General features: G+C 36.8%; 1 protein-coding gene across 1 annotated transcript in view; it reads right to left on the bottom strand.

Annotated features, from left to right (window-relative positions):
* Positions 1-19,488, bottom strand: part of KCNN3 (potassium calcium-activated channel subfamily N member 3) — a 2,562,115-nt gene that overhangs the window by 866,787 nt on the left and 1,675,840 nt on the right. The window contains exon 4 of the mRNA XM_044080129.1: positions 1,502-1,643. Within this exon, the coding sequence (XP_043936064.1) occupies positions 1,502-1,643 (142 nt within the window). The remainder of the gene's footprint in view (positions 1-1,501; positions 1,644-19,488) is intronic.

Consider the following 19,488-nt stretch of genomic DNA (forward strand, 5'->3'; position numbering starts at 1 on the left):
GATAATTTGTCATTTCTGTAATACCAGGCACTAAAACCAATAAGGCTCTAAAGAAATCAATGATAACCTGATTGGGCATTAAGGAATCAAATACAAAGTGCTGCCCAGTTCTGGATTTCTGACAGATGTGCAGCTTTCTTACCTACCTACCTATACTCACCTAAGAGGCTTCATATTAGTCTGTGTACCTGTACAGTTCCATAATACTGTTAGGGTTTCTGACATTCAGTTTTCTTCTACAATCTAACTGATGCTCCTTTGAGTAGCTCCATTTTCAGGGTGACATATATACCATGGCTGACACTGTTAACCATGCTTATTATGTCTCTAAATTCACACTCATATCTTTCGTTAGCTATCCCTGTTTTGTGCATATCGCTACTGCCTATAGCCCTTTGTTGACAGACAGTGAAAAAGACAGCATTACCAGTGCATCTGTGGTTCCCCCACAACAGAAACAATTATTGTTGAAATCAAAACACTAAAAACATTTAAGGGAAACAGGCCCGATCTGCAGCTGATTTACTTTGCCTCAAATCTGAACTACGAGTCAAACAGTTAGTTAACCAAGAAAGAATTAGCTCCTTTATAGTTATTTTTGTTGACTTGAGTTTATGAAGCATGTCTATTTTCAGATGCTTTCCAAGAGAAGTAAAAACAAAGCAAATGAAAAAGGATACACTGTAACACCGCATGCATTTAATTCCCACTTAGAGATTAAGTACTATCAGAGAATGATGTCCAGGACAGAAAAATCCCAAGTGCTTCAAGCAAGATAATACCTGCAAAGTTTATTCACTGTGAAACAAGTCCTTTGAATCTCTCAGTGTTTATCTGTAGTCAATGATTTCATACAGAATTAAAGGGCTGAATGAATATTTAGAAAGGTTAATGATACAGAATGAGATTTATACTTTAGTTTCACCTATAAATACAATATCATAAAAACGCACACAATAATAAAACACTTTACAATACATTCTGTACCTGTGCAGCAAGCCCACATTTAATTAGTGATGACTTGTTAGTTATTGCATTAACTCAAAAAATGCAGGCATCATTATTCATAGTTGGAAAGAAATTTCAAGGCTTCATAACTTATATTGGCTTTAGTACACATATTACTACTTAAAAGATCACTACTATGACCATAAATCATTTTCCTTAGCTATATTTGAATATAAATCATGGAGTAGAGGAACCTGTCACAAAAGGTAATCAGGAAATTTTCAGATTCCCATAACACAAAATGCTTATATCTAAGCACTTCATAAAAATACAAAATTGTGATTAATGTTAATGTGCCAAATTAACAACAGCTTTAGCAGTGTAAAAACACCCTTTCATTTCTGAGTACCACTCAGGTAAAGGACTGCTGAACCTTAAATTTTCTACTTTAAAGAGTCATGTGATAAGTTACCCAGAGTGACAGATTCCCCAGCCCAGACTTTGAATTCCAGTTAATGTCTTTGTTTAGAGTAATAGGGCAATGACCTCCTACCATGATGCCAGTCAGGAGACAGACCCCTTTGCCACAGTAAGTGTGTGGTACCATGTCACCGTAGCCAATTGAAAGGAACGTGATTGAGATGAGCCACATAGCACCCAGGAAGTTACTCGTCACATCCTGCTGATCGTGGTACCTGCAGCAATAAAATGACACACAAAGAGGGTTAAATTCTGAGTGAGTTGAAAGTTGATTAATTGTGATTTCTGTTCTCACTGTTTTTGCTGTTTTATTTGTTCACAGATGACATAATAGCAAGGAGTGTGGGTGACTGACACACCAGCTGTCACAACACATAGATGCCTATGATACTGCAAGACTCGTCTGACAATGCTATAGGACAGCTAAATGCCTAATGCCATCTTCTTCTGCTACAAGAAATGTAACGTCTTGCATCTCTAACATACTTAATTTTCATGACTTGACTGTAGGATTCCAGGTACCAAAAAATAAACTATATTTTCTTTGGTGGCAAATAACCACATCAATGGTTTCTGTATGTTTTAAGTCTTACAAATGTTTACTTCCATTAACACTTAACAAACTAAAATTTCTTCAGCCAAAACATTTTTCCATTATCTTTACTGTGGTAACAATCCATTTTTTCTTTTCCTTATACTCCAAAGATGAAACACAACTGAAACTACATGCTACATTATACCCTATTTTTAGATTAGTGCTTAAGCAGAAAGTAAACAAAACTTGAAGCCAGCTGCAAGAATGTCAACAGGAACAGTGCTTAACATCAGTAAGAAATAAATACATTAAAGAGAGACGTAGTCACTTGCAGCTGAAAGAACAATATTAATCCTACTTGCAGGGTAAAATAACTTAATAAAAGTAATGAAAAGGCAAGCAAAGCAATTTTCTTGGCAGCGACTGTACCATCATGGAAAAATTCTACTTTTCACAGTGAGAAGATTGATTCTTCTTCTGTCCATCAAAAGAAAATGAAAAATCTGGTGCAATTATTGAAACCTACAGAATAATACCTATTCAGCAGCCCACAACAAAAGATTTAGTCCACAATATTGTGCCGGTATTGAACTAGACTAGTTTTTACCAGCATTATAACAAAGCAGACATAGTTGTATTATGAAAAATACTCAGTATGAAGCAGTAGTATAATATATATATATATATATATATATATATATATATATAACTTATGGACTGTATACTGCTGCAGTAATTTTATTTTGTAAATATAAAAAACAATTCTGCTGTGTATTCTACCAGTCCAACTAATCCTCTAAAATCCTTTAAAACGCAGTCTTGATTATTTTTATTTTATTTAAAAAAGAGTCCACATTCCTTGTTGAGGTGATTCTGCTACTCTATCTCTTTGCCATTTTAAAGCATTCCACCAGCTAGTGTCTGCATTTTGCAACGCTACATTTCTAAACACACTGAGTAACACAAAGCATAGTGTTTATACACAACTTATACAATATATATGGATACAGAATAATTGAGCATACAGTGTCTACACTACATATAGAGTATACAAGCACACAGGTTAACAAAGTGTACAGTCCATACACAACACATACATTATATGCATTCCTCTCCATTTCTTGGGTGATCTTTCTACATGTCTATCCGTATATTTGCCTCCCGCCTGCTGGGAGGCTGATAGGAAGAAGTATATAAATTAGGAGCCTGTGCTTCATTTGAACAGTAAAACTTCATTCTCTTTTTATTTAAGATTGATTGTTAAACATTCCATACTTCAGAAAAACCCATCAGTGGGGATGGAACATTTCTAAGGATCCAGACTCAGAAATTTCATACCATACCAGGTTTAAAATTGATGATGCTTTTGTTGAAAATGTGGTAGTATTTTTGAGTTTTTGCATTAAATAATTTATTTTATTTATTTATTTTTATTATTTATTTTACGTTTGTTGACTGGGAAAGTCCGACTGGATGCATGTCCATTTTCAGGGGAGAAAAGCTCCACAGTTAAATTTTAAGCAAAATATAAGTATGCAGAAGTATTCAAATTTACATAGTACCAAATTTAACACTGACTAGTAACATAGCATTGAAGCTCAAGACTTACATATGTACATAGACCGAACACATCTTTTACAGTTTTAGGTTGAGGCATTACATAATGGTGAGGATTGTTAGTAGGGGTGGCATGTTTGCTTTATACAGTTGATTTGTGAGAAAGTTAGCCACAGTAGGGAGTATAGCAACAAAGAGAGCAAAGATTAGTAGCAGGAGGGCTGTAAACTCAGAATGATTCTTAGTATAACATTCAATTAAGATTTCCTGATTTTTTTTTAAAAGCAAATGCAAAAAGTCCAGCCAGCTGAATCATAACAAATGCAAAAATTGTTCAAGTTTTATGTCTGCAAATAAGAAGATGGTGTTATCGTCATTGTCCACAGGCACATCCAGATTTTTCACTGCAGACTCACTGAAGACAAATGAAAATTCATGTTCTTTGTCAGCCAGCTTAATTCCTTTAAGTTGAAGTTATATAATGTACTGAACTTCTGGTAATAAATACAAGTTAAATAGTGGAAGTGGGTTATAGTCTTGTCCAGTTCCCCTTAACGAGTAAAATTTACAGGAGATTTTTCAAGAAATCAGTACATTGAAAGGAGTGGGCAATATGTGCATTTAAATTATTTATAGACAGAAGTTCCTGCGAATGGTCATGGCACCAAGGATAGAAATATTTTAGTTAGGTATAAGCATTATGAAATCTGTGTTAAGAGGTTTAGGTTCAAAAGCATGAAATGACAGCTTGAAGGAAAATGATAGTGGAACAACTCAATGTTAAATAACCTGCGTAATAATTATATAAACATATCTGAAAGGCAGAGAATACATTCACTTTTCTAAACCTGTTGTGAGAGAAGTAACATACAAATGTGGCAGTTTAGTGATTCATGTGTCAGTACACTTCATTTGAGCAGGTAATGTTTTACTGTTTGGAAGTGACAGAAAGCCAGGTTTCTTTATATCTGTACTGAGATTAAGCAACAATGAAATAGAGTTTTTCCCATGTAAGAGTAAACAAAAGAATACTTTTTTCCTAGCTGCTTTGACTATTATGCCATGAAGTAAACAATGATTAGCAATAGTAACCGTGAATTCAGAAGTCTTCTTCCAGCAAAAGGATCTGTTGAATTAAGATCAGCATCAGAGAAGTTAGCCGCTGTGAGTGGGCTTTTCAGCAGTATATCTACTAATTGCTCCCCCTCCCTTTCTGGTGTGATGATGGTACTGTTAAGAATCAACCATTTCTAATTAAGTGAAGATATTATTTAGAAGGGTGTGTTTCCTGAAAAAGAGTAATGTCTGAGGAGTCCTTATCATTATTAGTGAATGATGGAGATGTTTTACTGGACTGTTTAATGCCACTACTGTTCAGATAATAAATTAGCTTAATAGTGTTATAAATATTATAAAGTAAAGTATTCAGATTTCTGACAATCTAAACAGCAATGACTTTATTCATGGCTACTTAGTGCTGAATCCTTACAAATAATATATTTCCACATGGCAGTGAATGTAATAACTGAAATGTATCAGTAATTATAGTGGGTATACTCACAGGCAATTGCTGAAGTCTACAGTGCATTTCTGTGCTGAAACTCAGAACACACAGCTAGGTAACTCCACATAGAACCACATAGTGCTATGGGCAATGGAAAAAGAGATGCAGAAAAAGGGGCTATGCAAAAGATTGTACAATGATATGCAAATGAAGTTGTGCAGGCTAATCAGTGCATGATAGCATGCAAATATGGATAGGCAAAAGCAAGTTGTGAATCATTATTGTCAGATACAAAGTCACACAATGGCTATGTCCAGGTATAAAGTCAAAGAGCACGATGAAAGTTGTAGAACTGCAGAGACAGAAATGTTGGTAGTTCCGGTTACTACTACACAGCAGTATGTCATATGCTTAACCAGCAGTCTCCCAGGTGTACACTGTGGTCATGTGCACCAGTGAAAGTAGCACTGTCAAAAGATAGTTTCCCACCAGCTAAAAGACCAATAGCTAAAGGACCACCTTTGCACAGATACAGGCATCATAAAGACATTGGTTGACCTGTATGGCCCACAGACTGGATTTGGAGAAATGCAGCATGCATGACTTATACCCTAGGATATCAAGATATGTGTAGCTGCTACTAAATTAGCTACAGTGACCTTCCAGAGACAAAATGCAAAAACACCAGGCATATCTCAGACTTTAGTATATAGACTACTCAAGCTGTTCCTTGATTTATTGCTTACACAAGTGGAGGAATAAATCTTCTTTTGCAAAACCCCAAGGGAAAAAGCCACTAATATGCATTGCTTCTATGATATTGCATCCTTCCCTTTAGTGGTGAGAGCCACAGATTTCACTCATTTAACAATAAAGGCCTCACTCAGTATTTACTAACAACATTATAGCTACAGGAAAGGCTACCATTCCATCAACTGTCAGATAATGTACAATACAGATACTATTTTTATTTTATTTTATTTATTTTATTTTACATTTATTTTACATTTGTTGACCGGGCTAGTCTGGCTGGATACAAGTCCATTTTCAGCAGAGGCTCGAGGAGAAAAGCTCCACTATATACTGGTACATTACATAAAAATAGATTACTATATGATACAGTTTATAAGGATTAAAGAACAAATGCATGAGAGAGATTCACACTATCGAAGCATTTTTTGAAAAATGTACAGTTCTTAAATTACAACAATTTTACAGAATATGTATAATACTTAAAATTCTAAAAGTAGTAGAATCAGAACAGGAGTTAGAGTAGAGAGGAAACGAGTGGAGGAGTCAAAGAGTGAAAAATAAGATAATTAGTCAGGTGTACTGCAGGAACAGAGCCAGTGGTTTTGGAAGTACAGTTTAATTTTCTGTTTGAAAAGAGGCAGAGATGTAGTCAGAGTTATGTCACTAGGTAGAAGATTCCAATTTCTACCTGTGTTAGTGAAAAGACAGTCACCAGCAAAGTTGTTGGACTTAATTAATCTGGCCATGAGTTTATGAGAGGAGCGAAGGGAGTTGAGATTGTTATAAGAGATTAACAGTTGAGAGAGAATTGGGGTGTTGTCAGGTTGATGTAGTATTCTATGGGCAGTAGAGAGTTGAGGAATTAGCAGGTAGTTTTGGAATTCAAGCCCCCTAGTAGTTTTAAGTTAAGACAATGGTGGGTTCTGAAGGGGTTACCAGTGGCGAAGCGGGCAATGTTGTTGTAGCAAGTTGCAAGTTTATTAAGATTGATTTTCTTAAGGTTGGTATAAATAGGAGAGGCATATAGTAGAGTAGATAAAAGATGGGATTGGGCAATCTTGGTTCTAGTTGCTGGGGTTAGAAAAGGTTTAATTCGATATAGGGATCCTATTTTTCTGTTAACTAACTTGATGGTGTTGTTAATGTGTTGATCGAAAGAGAGATTATTGTCGATGGTTATTCCTAGCAGTTTTGTTGTCGAATCAGGTGAGATGACAGTGTCATTGTTTGAGGAGATGGTGAAGTTTAATGGGGGGGTCCGAGTGGTGGGGGTGAAAAGGAGAAGTTTAGTTTTTTTGGCATTGAGTAGGAGGAACCGTCGAGAGAACCATGTTTCAACAGTGTTAAATATATTTTGGGTAAGTGAGATCAGTTCTGTAGTGGATGGAGCAGAACAAATAAGGGTCGAGTCGTCTGCATATTGAATGCAGGCTGCTTGTGGGATTGCAGAATGAAGATCATTAATGAAGAGGGAGAAGAGAAGTGGACCAAGAATGGAGCCCTGAGGAACTCCGATGGAAATAGGCAAAAGAGAAGAGATATGGTTTTCCCATATAACTGCTTGTTGTCTGTTGCTAAGATATGATCTAAACCATTTAATGGCTAGGTTATCAAAAGAGAGAGATTCAAGAATGTTTGTTAAGAGAGAGTGGTTGACCATGTTGAAAGCTTTAGAGAGATCAATGAAAAGAGCGGAAGAGAGAAGATTATTGTTGCGATTTTTGTTGATAGTATCTATAAAGGAAAGAAGGGCAGTGGTGGTACTGTGATGAGGTCTAAAGCCATGCTGACAGTTTGCTATAATGTTGTGTAGAGAGAGATAGTCCACTAGTTGCTGGTGAATACATTTCTCCATAATTTTAGCTAAGGGTGAAAGGAGAGCAATTGGTCTAAAGTTGGAGTAGTCAATAGAGTTGCCACCTTTATGTAGTGGAATAATATGAGAGACTTTCCAGATGTCTGGGATGGACCCCTCTTGGATAGTTCTGTTTATGAGTATGGATATAGGGTATGCAATTTCTTTGGCTGCTTTTTGGAGGAAAAGGGAAGGGAGCTTGTCAGCTGAAGGGGTACAAGGTTTCAGTTTGTGAATGAGTCTGTAGATGTAAGAAGTAGATATACGATTTAGAGAGAAGTTGTAAGAAGAGTTAGCTAGGTTATTTGGAGGGTAGCAGTTGTTGGTGTCCATTTGCCTAGCTAGGGATTGAATAGTTTCGGGAAAAAAAAAGTTAAAAGCATTTGCAGTTAGGAGAGGGGTGTCTGAGTCGGCATTTAGTGGGGAAGGAGTTTTGGCTGTTCCTGGGGAGAGGAGTCTATTTACTGATAACCAGAATTGTCTGGAATTGTTAAAATGAGTTTGCTGAAGTTCACAGTAGAATTTTTTTTTGTCAGAGATTATTGATTTTTTAGCCAGATTTCTAAGCTGGTGGAAGTGAAGAAAATCTGGGCTGTTTCTGTGGCATCTCCATTTGGTCCAAACTTTATTTCTAGCGAGGATGAGTTTTTTAGTATCTTTGGAAAGCCATGGGGCTGTTTTTGACTTCATTCTAATGGAACACTCTGGAGCATGTTTATCAAGAATGGATAAGAAAGTAGTATTAAAGAATAAAACTGCATCCTCAAGAGGAAGTGTTTTTAAGGAATTCCAGTTACATGTGCTGAGTTCAGCTTGAAAAAGGTCTATATTAAAATACTTGGTAGAGCGAATTTTTCTTATATTTGGGACGTTTACACAATCTGACCTTTCTCTAGTAATATAAGTTAGGGAGTGATCACTGACATCGTCTGGCATGGTACCTACTTTATATATTTTGTTAACATTGTTTGTGAGTATCCAGTCTAATATACTCTCTCTCTTACTGTGCTTATTGAATCTAGTAGTTGAGGTGATAGTTTGGGAGAAACCATGGAGGTTAATATGAGAGGAGGGATTTTCAGCATTAATAGTATTCCAGTCTATGTTAAAGTCACCTAGAATTACAGTTTCTTGTGGGTAGATGGTAGAAACTCAGCTAAGAAAGTCTTCTAATATAGGAATATTGTTACCTGGAGGTAGATACATGCATATGATATAAAGGGCTTTTTTAGCATTTAGTTGGAATTTAGTCATGATGGCTTCTATTTTGCTATCCTGGTTTGGACATGTTGGTGGAGTAGTGATGTTAAGTTGATTTTTAAAAAGGATTGCTACTCCACCACCTTTACATTTTGATCGGTCATGTCTTACTATATTATAGCCTTGGGGTATAATCTCAGAATTTTTAGTGCCTGATTTTAGCCAGATTTCTGAGAGGCATAGAATGTCAAAAGAATAGGTGTCTAGGAGGGCATGAAGGTAGGGTATTTTATTGTTTATACTTTGAATGTTAAGGTGCCCTATGAGGAATTTATTATTGAGATTAGAAGAGCATAATTGAGGGGAGGGGTAAGCTGGGCCTGGGTTGAGGTGGATGTCACCATCTAGTAAGGTAGGATTATCTAGCTTGGTTATGATGTTACTCTTTAGAAAGGTTAGAAGTTTAGTTTTTTTATCTGAGGGTAGGATATAGGTGAGGTGAGACAGTCTGTGAAATTTAGGAAGATGATAGTTAGGGGTGGATTTAGCATTAGAGTATGATGTGAAGGTGTATATTGTCGAGGTCTGTTTTTGTGTGAAGGTAGGCTGGATGTTAAGTGAGTTTTCAAAGAAGGTAAGATGGTAAGTAGAGAATAGGGTGGTTAAGAGTAGGACTGATAGAATAAGAAGAGTTGGAAAGCAGGGAGTCATTATTTAAAGAACTAAAGAAAAAGTGAAAAAGAGAAAGATATAGGTGGTAAACTATAGGGGGGGAAGTATGCCTGTTAGGAAGGTTGGGGGAGAACTACAGCATACTATAGGGTATAAAGAGGGATATGACTGGTGAAGAGAGTGGAGGGATAATAGAAGAGATATGCAGGAAAAGAGGAGAAAGGCTAAAATATTAAGAAAGATAGTAGGGAAGACAAAGAGGAAGAGGTAAGAGTAGAAGGGGTGTGTTGAGGGGTGGGTTAAGAAATGAAAGGGAAGGAGAAGGATAGGCTAGTAGGGATAGGGGGTGTGGCTGGGGAGCTATAACAATAGGACCCCTGGGGTGGGTGGGAATTGGGGGTAGGGAGGGGAGTGGAGTGAGCCCGCAGGGCGAACGGAGCAGGTTGAAACCCATGTGTCTGCACAGCACTGTGGCAGTGCCCTTGATTTACATATATGGCATACAACTGTCTTCTGTGTCATTGCTTCCTGTACGGAGACATCCCACAGAGCAACATAGTAACACTTCACACAGATGCATCTACTTAATTACAACCACATACATACATATATGAACAGGAGACTTATGCCTCAATATCTGTCCCCCAGTGTCCTTACTGTGATGCAGAATACCTCCCCCGGCTCCCTGGTTGATTATGCTCACAAAGAACTGACAAAGCATGGATAAACAGCAGTATAATATTGCCCACACACAAAAAAGCAATGCAGCAGAGCATGTATTCAGCCTGATGAAATCCCAATTCTGCTGTCTATACACATCTTGTAGGGCACTACAGTATAATTCACTAACACTGGCCAGTGCTTTCCAGCATTGTGTGTGCTGCATGACATAATCCTTTGAAAGGAGGCAGACCAGCCAGCCAAAATATCCAAGACTCTTCACCACCACAAGCATCAGGACTCATTGTAACCACTATCATGTTCATTGACAGATACAGTGATAGAAATGGATAACAAACAGTGGCCACAACACCCTCCCATATGTTGCTGTGCACAGTATATGGCAATGCAAGGTGAAGCATCAGTATCTAGTTCATGTCTGTGTGTCTTACCATGTACCCTGTGCAACACAGAGCAAAATGATGCAGGCAGCATTATCTAATGGTTATACCGGACAGTACACAATGAAGTCATACTGCCCACGAGACATCTCCACATACATTACATAGAATGGGGGAGGTTGATCGTCACAACTACCATTATTGGCGAAGGTGCTTAAGGACATGCAGATATGTGGCAATTTATACTAACAGAATGAGGGGGATTCTGGTCAATGGAAGCTGAGATATAGTCATAGAGAGGCAAGGTAGCAGTGTCAAACATGAAAACCATTGTTGAGAGGGTGGGGGTATCACTATGTGATTGTACAGTGGGTTCACTGTGATGAGGAGTTGTCACAGATGCACTATAGGACTTTGTGCTGTGTAGTCAGTACAGGCTATGATGCCCTCTGGGGCACAGCCATGGAGGAACTGGTGGAACATAATTTGTAGGGAGGAGCACAAGAAGTGGTCCACTCAAAGCAGTCCTGCAACAGGACCAACAGCAACATTGGTTTAGGTATGTTGTTGACCCCAAATGCGGCAGGTGCATATTGTGTTCTCTACAATGGTCATCCAATGTGGCCATCATGTGTATGCACATACTGACAGCCACAGGGAACATTTGGGATCCATTGCACCAGTGAGTATATGAGATCAACCATAGCATCACCCCTGGGCTCCATGATCTCACAGAGGCCTTACTAGTTCTGGGACACATCCTCGACAGGCCATGCACAATACCTATCAGCTACAGCTGTAGCTGCATATTGTGCCTGTAACACAGCCCTACATACATCAGAGGCAGGCTATGATAGATGCTAGCCTTGTAAAGTACTGCTGGCCAGTCATATAGTGGACATTTGTATGTCAGTTGAAGTGCAGCAGTCTGCCACTGCAGACCCACCACTAACATTGATACTGCTGGTTTCACTTCCTAACAGCTTGCACCTGGGACAGCCACAGTCTTTACCCTACCCTTATGGCTCTGCAGTAGGGAGGTAGCATCCTTAGCAATTATGGACAAAAACAATAATGTCACCCTAGAACAACGGTCAAGTTGTATGACACAGCCTACCCTAGTTATCTCCAGCTTTGAAACTGCCACCATCCATAGTGCATGTCCCATGCTGCCACTTTCCAAACCAGAAGCCTGTCATTTCCAATACTCATAATGTACACTGTAGAAGATACTGCCTCATGTATGGGTCTGACTCCCAATTCCTGGTTACCAGGAGGTGCCATGGGCATTTGGAGAGCTGTGTGAGTGGTCTCTGTCATCTCTACCCTTAATAAACTACTTTGAGGACGGCTTTTGATAGAATGAAAGCACAGCTATGGCACACATTCAATAAAGGTACATCAACTTGCACTAGAGTACTCTTCTGACTTCTGGTGCATCAGTAATCTTTCTGAAAGGGGTCTGCCCATGAGCAGAGACTGTGTGTGAAAACATGACACCACATGCCTAAGTAATCAATAATCTGATCTGCAGTATGTCACTGAGGTACTTCCCGATGAACAAAACAGAATGGTCAGTGTCTATGTTCATCTTCAGACTGGCATTGCAGACAGTCCACAGAAGTACTGCCACCATGTTCATTAGGATCTTGTATGGAGTACTGTTAAGTGCATGGCAGAGTACTCCAACTTGGATTTTCTCCACAGCATATCCTGGTCCTTGAAGATGTGGTTTCTGGAGACAGTGGCAGTGGCAATGCACTGTAAAGTACTATTATGTTTAATGCACTTCACATTTACTTTGTTTCTCTGTGTAACTCACTATTGTTTGCAATAAAGTGAGTCTGTAGCTATTCAATAAGATGAGTGTTCTGTTGTGTTTATGCCCATGCTAGCCAATGCTGTCTGTGTTGCTTGTCAAACTTTGTTTTCACAGTTATGTTCTGTGAGCATGCTGGTATGGCCATTACCTTGCTGCATTTGTTACTGTATTACCACTATATTATTTGCCTGTGTCCTTTTTCATACTTGTAGTACCTAATTGCTCACACAGCTTGCATCCCTTTGTGACAAAAGTAGACACTGCCTGCACAGGTAGCTGGAATTTTGTAAATAATTATGTCATTGGTGAATATCAAAATAATTTATAAAAGATGATTGTGTTACAAATGTATTAGAACTGTATGTCATGTGTATATCAAACTGCTTGTACAGACATGTCTGTTGAAAAAGGTATTTGTAGAGTGCTTTGTTTGAAATGTAACCATACTGTGCCCTACTGGAAGAGAACAGACACATACCTGCACTACTGTAACTGTTTAAATGAATATGCTTAATAGAGGAAACTGGAGAGTTGACCTCAGTCCAGCAAACTTTAGAAAAATATCTGAAATTAAATTACTTTATAGGCTACGCAGTAAAGAGGCTATCTCTCAAGTGTTCAATGCAGCTAGAGACACAAACTCTGTACTAGAAAGGTTTCCATATTGTCCTTGGAGTGAACTAGTTGTTACTTTTGAAGCATGAAGGAATGCAATTGTTTTATGACTTTTTGCATCTGCCAAAGATCTGAGAAAAAGCCCTTGTCTGTATATTTTTACAGGCAGATATTAAATGATGCTAGCTTCTAGCAGTGGGGTTTTTTGGCCTGGGAACAGTAAGTCAGATGTCCAAAAATTATGTAATTCTGCAAGCTATCCCGGCAGTAATATTTTAGATATTAATTTGAGAAGTCTCTTAGACAAAGCATTCTGCATTATGTCTTGGACCTGAAAACAACAAAAGACCCATTCACCACACATCTGCCTTGCTCTAATGAAGTAAGTCTCTAGGGAACAGTATAACTCTTTATATAGGCAGGAATATAGTAAAGCTTAGTTTAGATGTTTTTCTTTATTTGTGTGAGCCTGCAATGTTATTTTAAATATTTCCTGTGGTTTTGAACTCTGATGTCACTGTGAATATGTTTAGTATTGTCTTGTTATTTTATTATTTATTATTAAATATATTTAAACCTTTCATTGTGGCTGATATGTGTAGAGATATTTGAGTTTTGAGTGTACTTGCATATTTATTTGGTGACACTGTATGGGCCACTTCTAATAGCCTTGCTCTTGGTCAAACTACCATTTGTGTTAATATTAATATTATACAGTAAGATTGGGCACCCTTTGTTAAAGGTCTTAAAGTAGCTGATAAGGAGTGACTGGTGGCAGTGAAAACTACTTTATAGTCTGGGCAGAAGAGGGCATAGCTAGTAAACCTGTGCCAGCCTTTCCTATGTGTGTGTGTGTATATATACATCAAACCTCAAACAGTGTGTGTGTCAACTACTTGGGAAGGGACACAAAGCACTGGTTGGACAGAGAGGGTGCTGGAGGTCCTGGCTTGGTTACTCAGCCGAGATCTCAACTCTATAGCTGTGCCAGTGGAGAGTCATACTAGGGGTCTGAAGAAAGGTAGAGAAACCAGCCCTGGACTAACTGTGATTTCTGTGTGCTCTTAAGAGAAATTGCACTTGATGCAAAGAGCTGCATCTGTAAATACTGTGTGTGTACCTGTTATCCTCCCAGTGAACGTTCCCTCACAGGTGCCAGTGGTAAAGTTTGAGGCTCCTTGATTACTGGTCCAGTGGTGGATCATCACACCCTTGTTGTCCCAATCTTCTCCGCACAGCCATCAACATTCTATACTTTGTACTCCCTACCTTTACATTTCTTGGACTTTCATCTATATGCTTTTAATAATACAGTGATTGCTGAATTACAGTTCAGTCAGTCATTATGCACCTATCTCGTTTAATATCATATTTCTATTACATGTTCCTAGAAGTAGTAGTTTCCAGTTTGTTTAATTGCTTAATACATATGTTTAACAAAGACTTGCACTTTACTAACGAGTCTGTTAGTCCCTTATTTCTTTTACACATATTTGTTAGTAATTGTTTTTTGCACAAATGTTTAATGTGTTTTCCTTACAATGAAATGTAGCATATATTTTAATTTTACTTGTCAAATATTTAATATTAAAACAACTAAAAGATCTGATCCTAAGGTAAATTACCTAACTCTAATCTTATATATCTTTCATGTTACCTTCCTATGGTCTAAGTTGTGGCTGAAAGGAATCTTACACTTACAACTTTAACAAATGAATTAATAAAAAGAATCAGCTATAGGCACATTTGACTAGTTTAAAATGTGCTATCATTAATAGTTAGTATCTGAATGGGAAAAGAAGAATGCAGGGCTTCTGTGATAAAATAAAGACTAAAAGGAAAAATGTATTGGTTATGTGAATTATATGGTCAAATTAAGGTTACTTTACCGTTTCTTTTTTGTTTTGTTTCATTATTCATGTGTCAGCTGGACAAGTGGGTTTATCCAGTGACCCCTTTCAGTCATAACTCAGGCCAGAGGCAACAATTTCATTACAAACAGCTCTAATGAATATGAAATATATATGCATGGTAGGGAGTACAATAAGAAATTGTCATTACTTAAATTAACATCAATCTGCACTAAGGGTTTAAGGTTACAGAAGATACTGAAATATATACAGTTTAAAGAATGAATGTATTTGGTATCTGTGTATCCTATGTTAAGAAAGAAAGAGAAATGACGAATAATGGGGAAGATGCTTATAAGGAAACAAGAAGTATCAGAAACATAGAAAGTAGGGCAAAGCTATTAAAAGTACTGTAAGGGTGTGTAGAAAGAAGAAATGCAGTGGTTAGGGTGGGTTAGAGATGAAGAGGCTATAATGAATAAAAGGAATGAAGATCTGGGCTGTGGCTTCCCTGACCAATGAAAGACTAGGTATTTTTTTAGAGAAAGCTCTTTAGCTTGTATTGATTAAGCTTGCTTGTGTCCATAAAGTGATGCTGCCCTCTTATTGTGTCTACATGGACACAAAGTATACAGATTAGTTTTTTTGCTAAAGGAGACCAGGACTTGTGTTGTAATAACATATATAAGGCAGTGCAAAACAGAAAAATGTCTATGTGAGCTATGGGAAGTGCTAGTGGTACCTTAGCAAATATACTGATGCTAATAAAAGGTCTTTAATAAAAACAACAGAAAGTTTTTTTTAAATGGATCTAAACATGGCATTTTATTTAAATAAGTGTATTTTTTGCAAGGATAGACATTGTCCATTGACAGATTAGGATAAACATTTTTTATGCTTTACGGTAAAATAAAACTATTTATTTAAAAACTACCATGTTTTAAGTGTTCTCAGCTAGAGCATGTAGTATAACATATTTTTTTATGAATGGTTCTCTTTTCCATCCAGATTTCAGTGCATATACTGATTTTGTTTCATCCTAGATTGTATCTGTATCTCATTTTCTTGTATTTTTATATTCCTCTTTGTAATGACTGCCTTAGTGCTACTGAATTCATATCATATCTAATTTCTTCATTCTGAGATGTAAAATGAAGCTATTACTAACAAGGATAGCCTGGCATTTGCTGAACTGCTGATAAAATATGATTAATAACACTGTCAAAGAAGTCATTTTACTAAAGATGTTACAGAAGTCAGAAGACAAGATAGAGGTTTTCGGTCAGCCTCAGCTTGTGCTTATTAGGTGACATGAGTAGGAATGCAATTAAAGTCTTAGGTGGGCAATTCATAATCTCAGGATCCGACATTAACAACAAAATCACTAATATTTCATCATGTCATGATTGCAGCCAATCACTTTAAGAAAATAATTTCTATTTGAGTCAGAGCATCCAGCAGAAACTGCTACCCTGAATACAAGTACAGCTACAACTCTAAGTTTAACATTTTTATCAGTATGAGGCACTGATTCATTATTTTGCAAAATGGATGGGGTGGGGGTTTATATGTGCTTTTGTGAGACTGAAAATAAGCAATATCCAACTATGTTATACTGCCATTAATTCTTATGAAACATGTACTTGAAGGCACATCCCTTTTATGTGTAGCAAAGGTTAACTTGGGAGCTTGATCTAAGGTGAAATTTCTCCATCTCTTCCTGTCTCTTTTAAGCAGTTAATTACAGTAACACATAGTCTCTTTAGAAATGTGCAAGAACAGTTTTATCTTGTACTTAGACCCAGCATGGCACAGAGGGAGCAGACCTCAGCTTTTTACACACTTTCATTTATTCCACAGATTTAAGGAAGCACTACATAATGTTATAATAATATTATGTGTATTATTGTTCGTGCCTATTTGCAGTCTGTGTGCCCTTTATGCTTTTGGCTGACTCTTGCTACCCATCTGTCCTCTAACTAATTGAAATGCTTCTGGTGTACCTCATGTGGAGCTCTAAGGATTCATTATTCTCCCCTGACAATTGTTTGGATCATTCAGTCTGCTTTGAGTACATAGGAAGATGCCAGCAATCATATACTTGTCAAGTCTCTATTTTTTCTTGTCTATTTTGTGAATACTTTTATAGCTATTTGGAATGTAGACACTGGTTCCTCTCTGCAAACTGTGTCTTTTTTTTCCCCTTTTCTGTTTCATTCTTCCACATTCCTTTTCCAATCTTTCATATGGGTCCACAGTGAATAACCATATCTCCTTTAATTAAAATATTATTCAAACCAAAAATAAAATCATGGGAGGTCTCCAGTGAAAACAGCAACATTCCTAAAATTACAAAACACACACACACACAAAATGTATCATTTTTTTGCAAGGGCAAGTCCCCCTGCATCCATAGCGAGCAAGCCTAAAACATATATATATATATATATATATATATATATATATATATATATATATATATATATATATATATATATAAATTTCCAATATTGCACAAATTTAGAAAATATGGAGAAAATGAGGAAAACACAAAACTTGCACTTGCTCGTATCCAATTCTAGATATCATGACAGGATGCCAGCAATCTTTTACATTTGACATTCTGAGCATCTTATCACCTATCTTGCAACAAACAGCAGGGCTCCCACTTCATTTATTTTTCATTGTAACAATTTTCATTCTGTTTTTTTCTGTAGTTTGGATTTATAGCATTAGCACAAATTATTGGGCACCAAAGTCTTAAATAACCCATTTACATTTATTCCATCATTAAAGCTATGCAACACTATTATTTGTAACAACTCTACTGTATGTAACCAGTGTTTGAAAAATGTCATTCTGGCTTCCTGCCTTTTTTCACATTAACCACAACATGTTTTAAGTTGCTTCTTACCAAGTCTAGAATTTCTTACTTCCTTTTATTATTTGTTTTTGAATATTCCATGTAGCTAACCTATTATGAGTCACCCCATGCCTTACCTTATTAATATGTATGTTTTCCAATCCTGATTTACAGCCTCGTTATTCTATATACTTTCCATGGATGAAGTTGTTTTGTTTTTTTTTTTTTTCAAAAGATGATTTGATGAAGTCCAGTTCGTGGATGAAAGTGCTAAACTGAATAAAACTTGAATAAAACTGTTTTAATTGCATGTACTCGATTTTTATATCTATAGTTTAAAGCTATGTATTTACTTTTGAAGTTTTGGACTGTTGTTAATTCTTACTGTACTCTTGAATTTTAATTGATTGTTGTGATTTTGCAACAAACAAAGAAGTGAAGACTGCTACTATTCTCACTCTGTGGTCAGCTATCTTTGCTTCTTTAATTCTGCTTTAGTTAGCTTTGCTACATTCTGAATGCTGAATAAAGTGTCAGTGCTGCACCTTTTCCCTTCACTTGTCATGTTACCTGTTTTACAACTCAGACATCCAGTTTCATTCCATTGTAATTCTGCACTACCAGGAATAGTATACATTTCATTCCATTGTAATTCTGCACTACCAGGAATAGTATACATTTCATTCCATTGTAATTCTGCACTACCAGGAATAGTATACATTTCATTCCATTGTAATTCTGCACTACCAGGAATAGTATACATTTCATTCCATTGTAATTCTGCACTACCAGGAATAGTATACATTTCATTCCATTGTAATTCTGCACTACCAGGAATAGTATACATTTCATTCCATTGTAATTCTGCACTACCAGGAATAGTATACATTTCATTCCATTGTAATTCTGCACTACCAGGAATAGTATACATTGCATTCCATTGTAATTCTGCACTACCAGGAATAGTATACATTTCATTCCATTGTAATTCTGCACTACCAGGAATAGTATACATTTCATTCCATTGTAATTCTGCACTACCAGGAATAGTATACATTTCATTCCATTGTAATTCTGCACTACCAGGAATAGTATACATTTCATTCCATTGTAATTCTGCACTACCAGGAATAGTATACATTTCATTCCATTGTAATTCTGCACTACCAGGAATAGTATACATTTCATTCCATTGTAATTCTGCACTACCAGGAATAGTATACATTTCAATCCATTGTAATTCTGCACTACCAGGAATAGTATACATTTTCAATGTAGTCTCCTAACTTTGCAGATGGCCGATCTTTCTTTTTTCTATTTGCCATTTTCCATTTAAACCTTTCAGGTTTCCTACTTGATTAATTTTCTCTGGTGATAGGTGTTTTACTTTTTTTATTATTAAAAAGAAATCCATTGGACAGGAGCAGAAAGTAACTCAGATGTACTTAGGAATGTCTACCGCCAAGAAATAAACTTGACTGGTGTATTAACACAGTGGGCTTGGTATCTCAATGGTTTGTTTAACATTTGTATTCTAATGTATGTGTAATGTTTATGTTACCATATTGTGGAGCTTTTCTCCCTGGGCCTCTGCTGAAAAAGGGTTCTATCCCAGTTGGACTACCCCGGGATGCAAATGTAAAATAAAAATAAATAAACATCCAAAACCATTTCTATCACAACAAATGCAAAATGATTAATTTTCTCTATTAATGGGCCTTTGAGTTAATAAAATATTGTGTTTGCTGTTGCCATTATACATGTAAAATAATA

The sequence above is a fragment of the Protopterus annectens genome, chromosome 8.part0 (assembly GCF_019279795.1).
Source record: "Protopterus annectens isolate FY-2018-M chromosome 8.part0, PAN1.0, whole genome shotgun sequence".
NCBI lineage: Eukaryota > Metazoa > Chordata > Ceratodontiformes > Protopteridae > Protopterus > Protopterus annectens.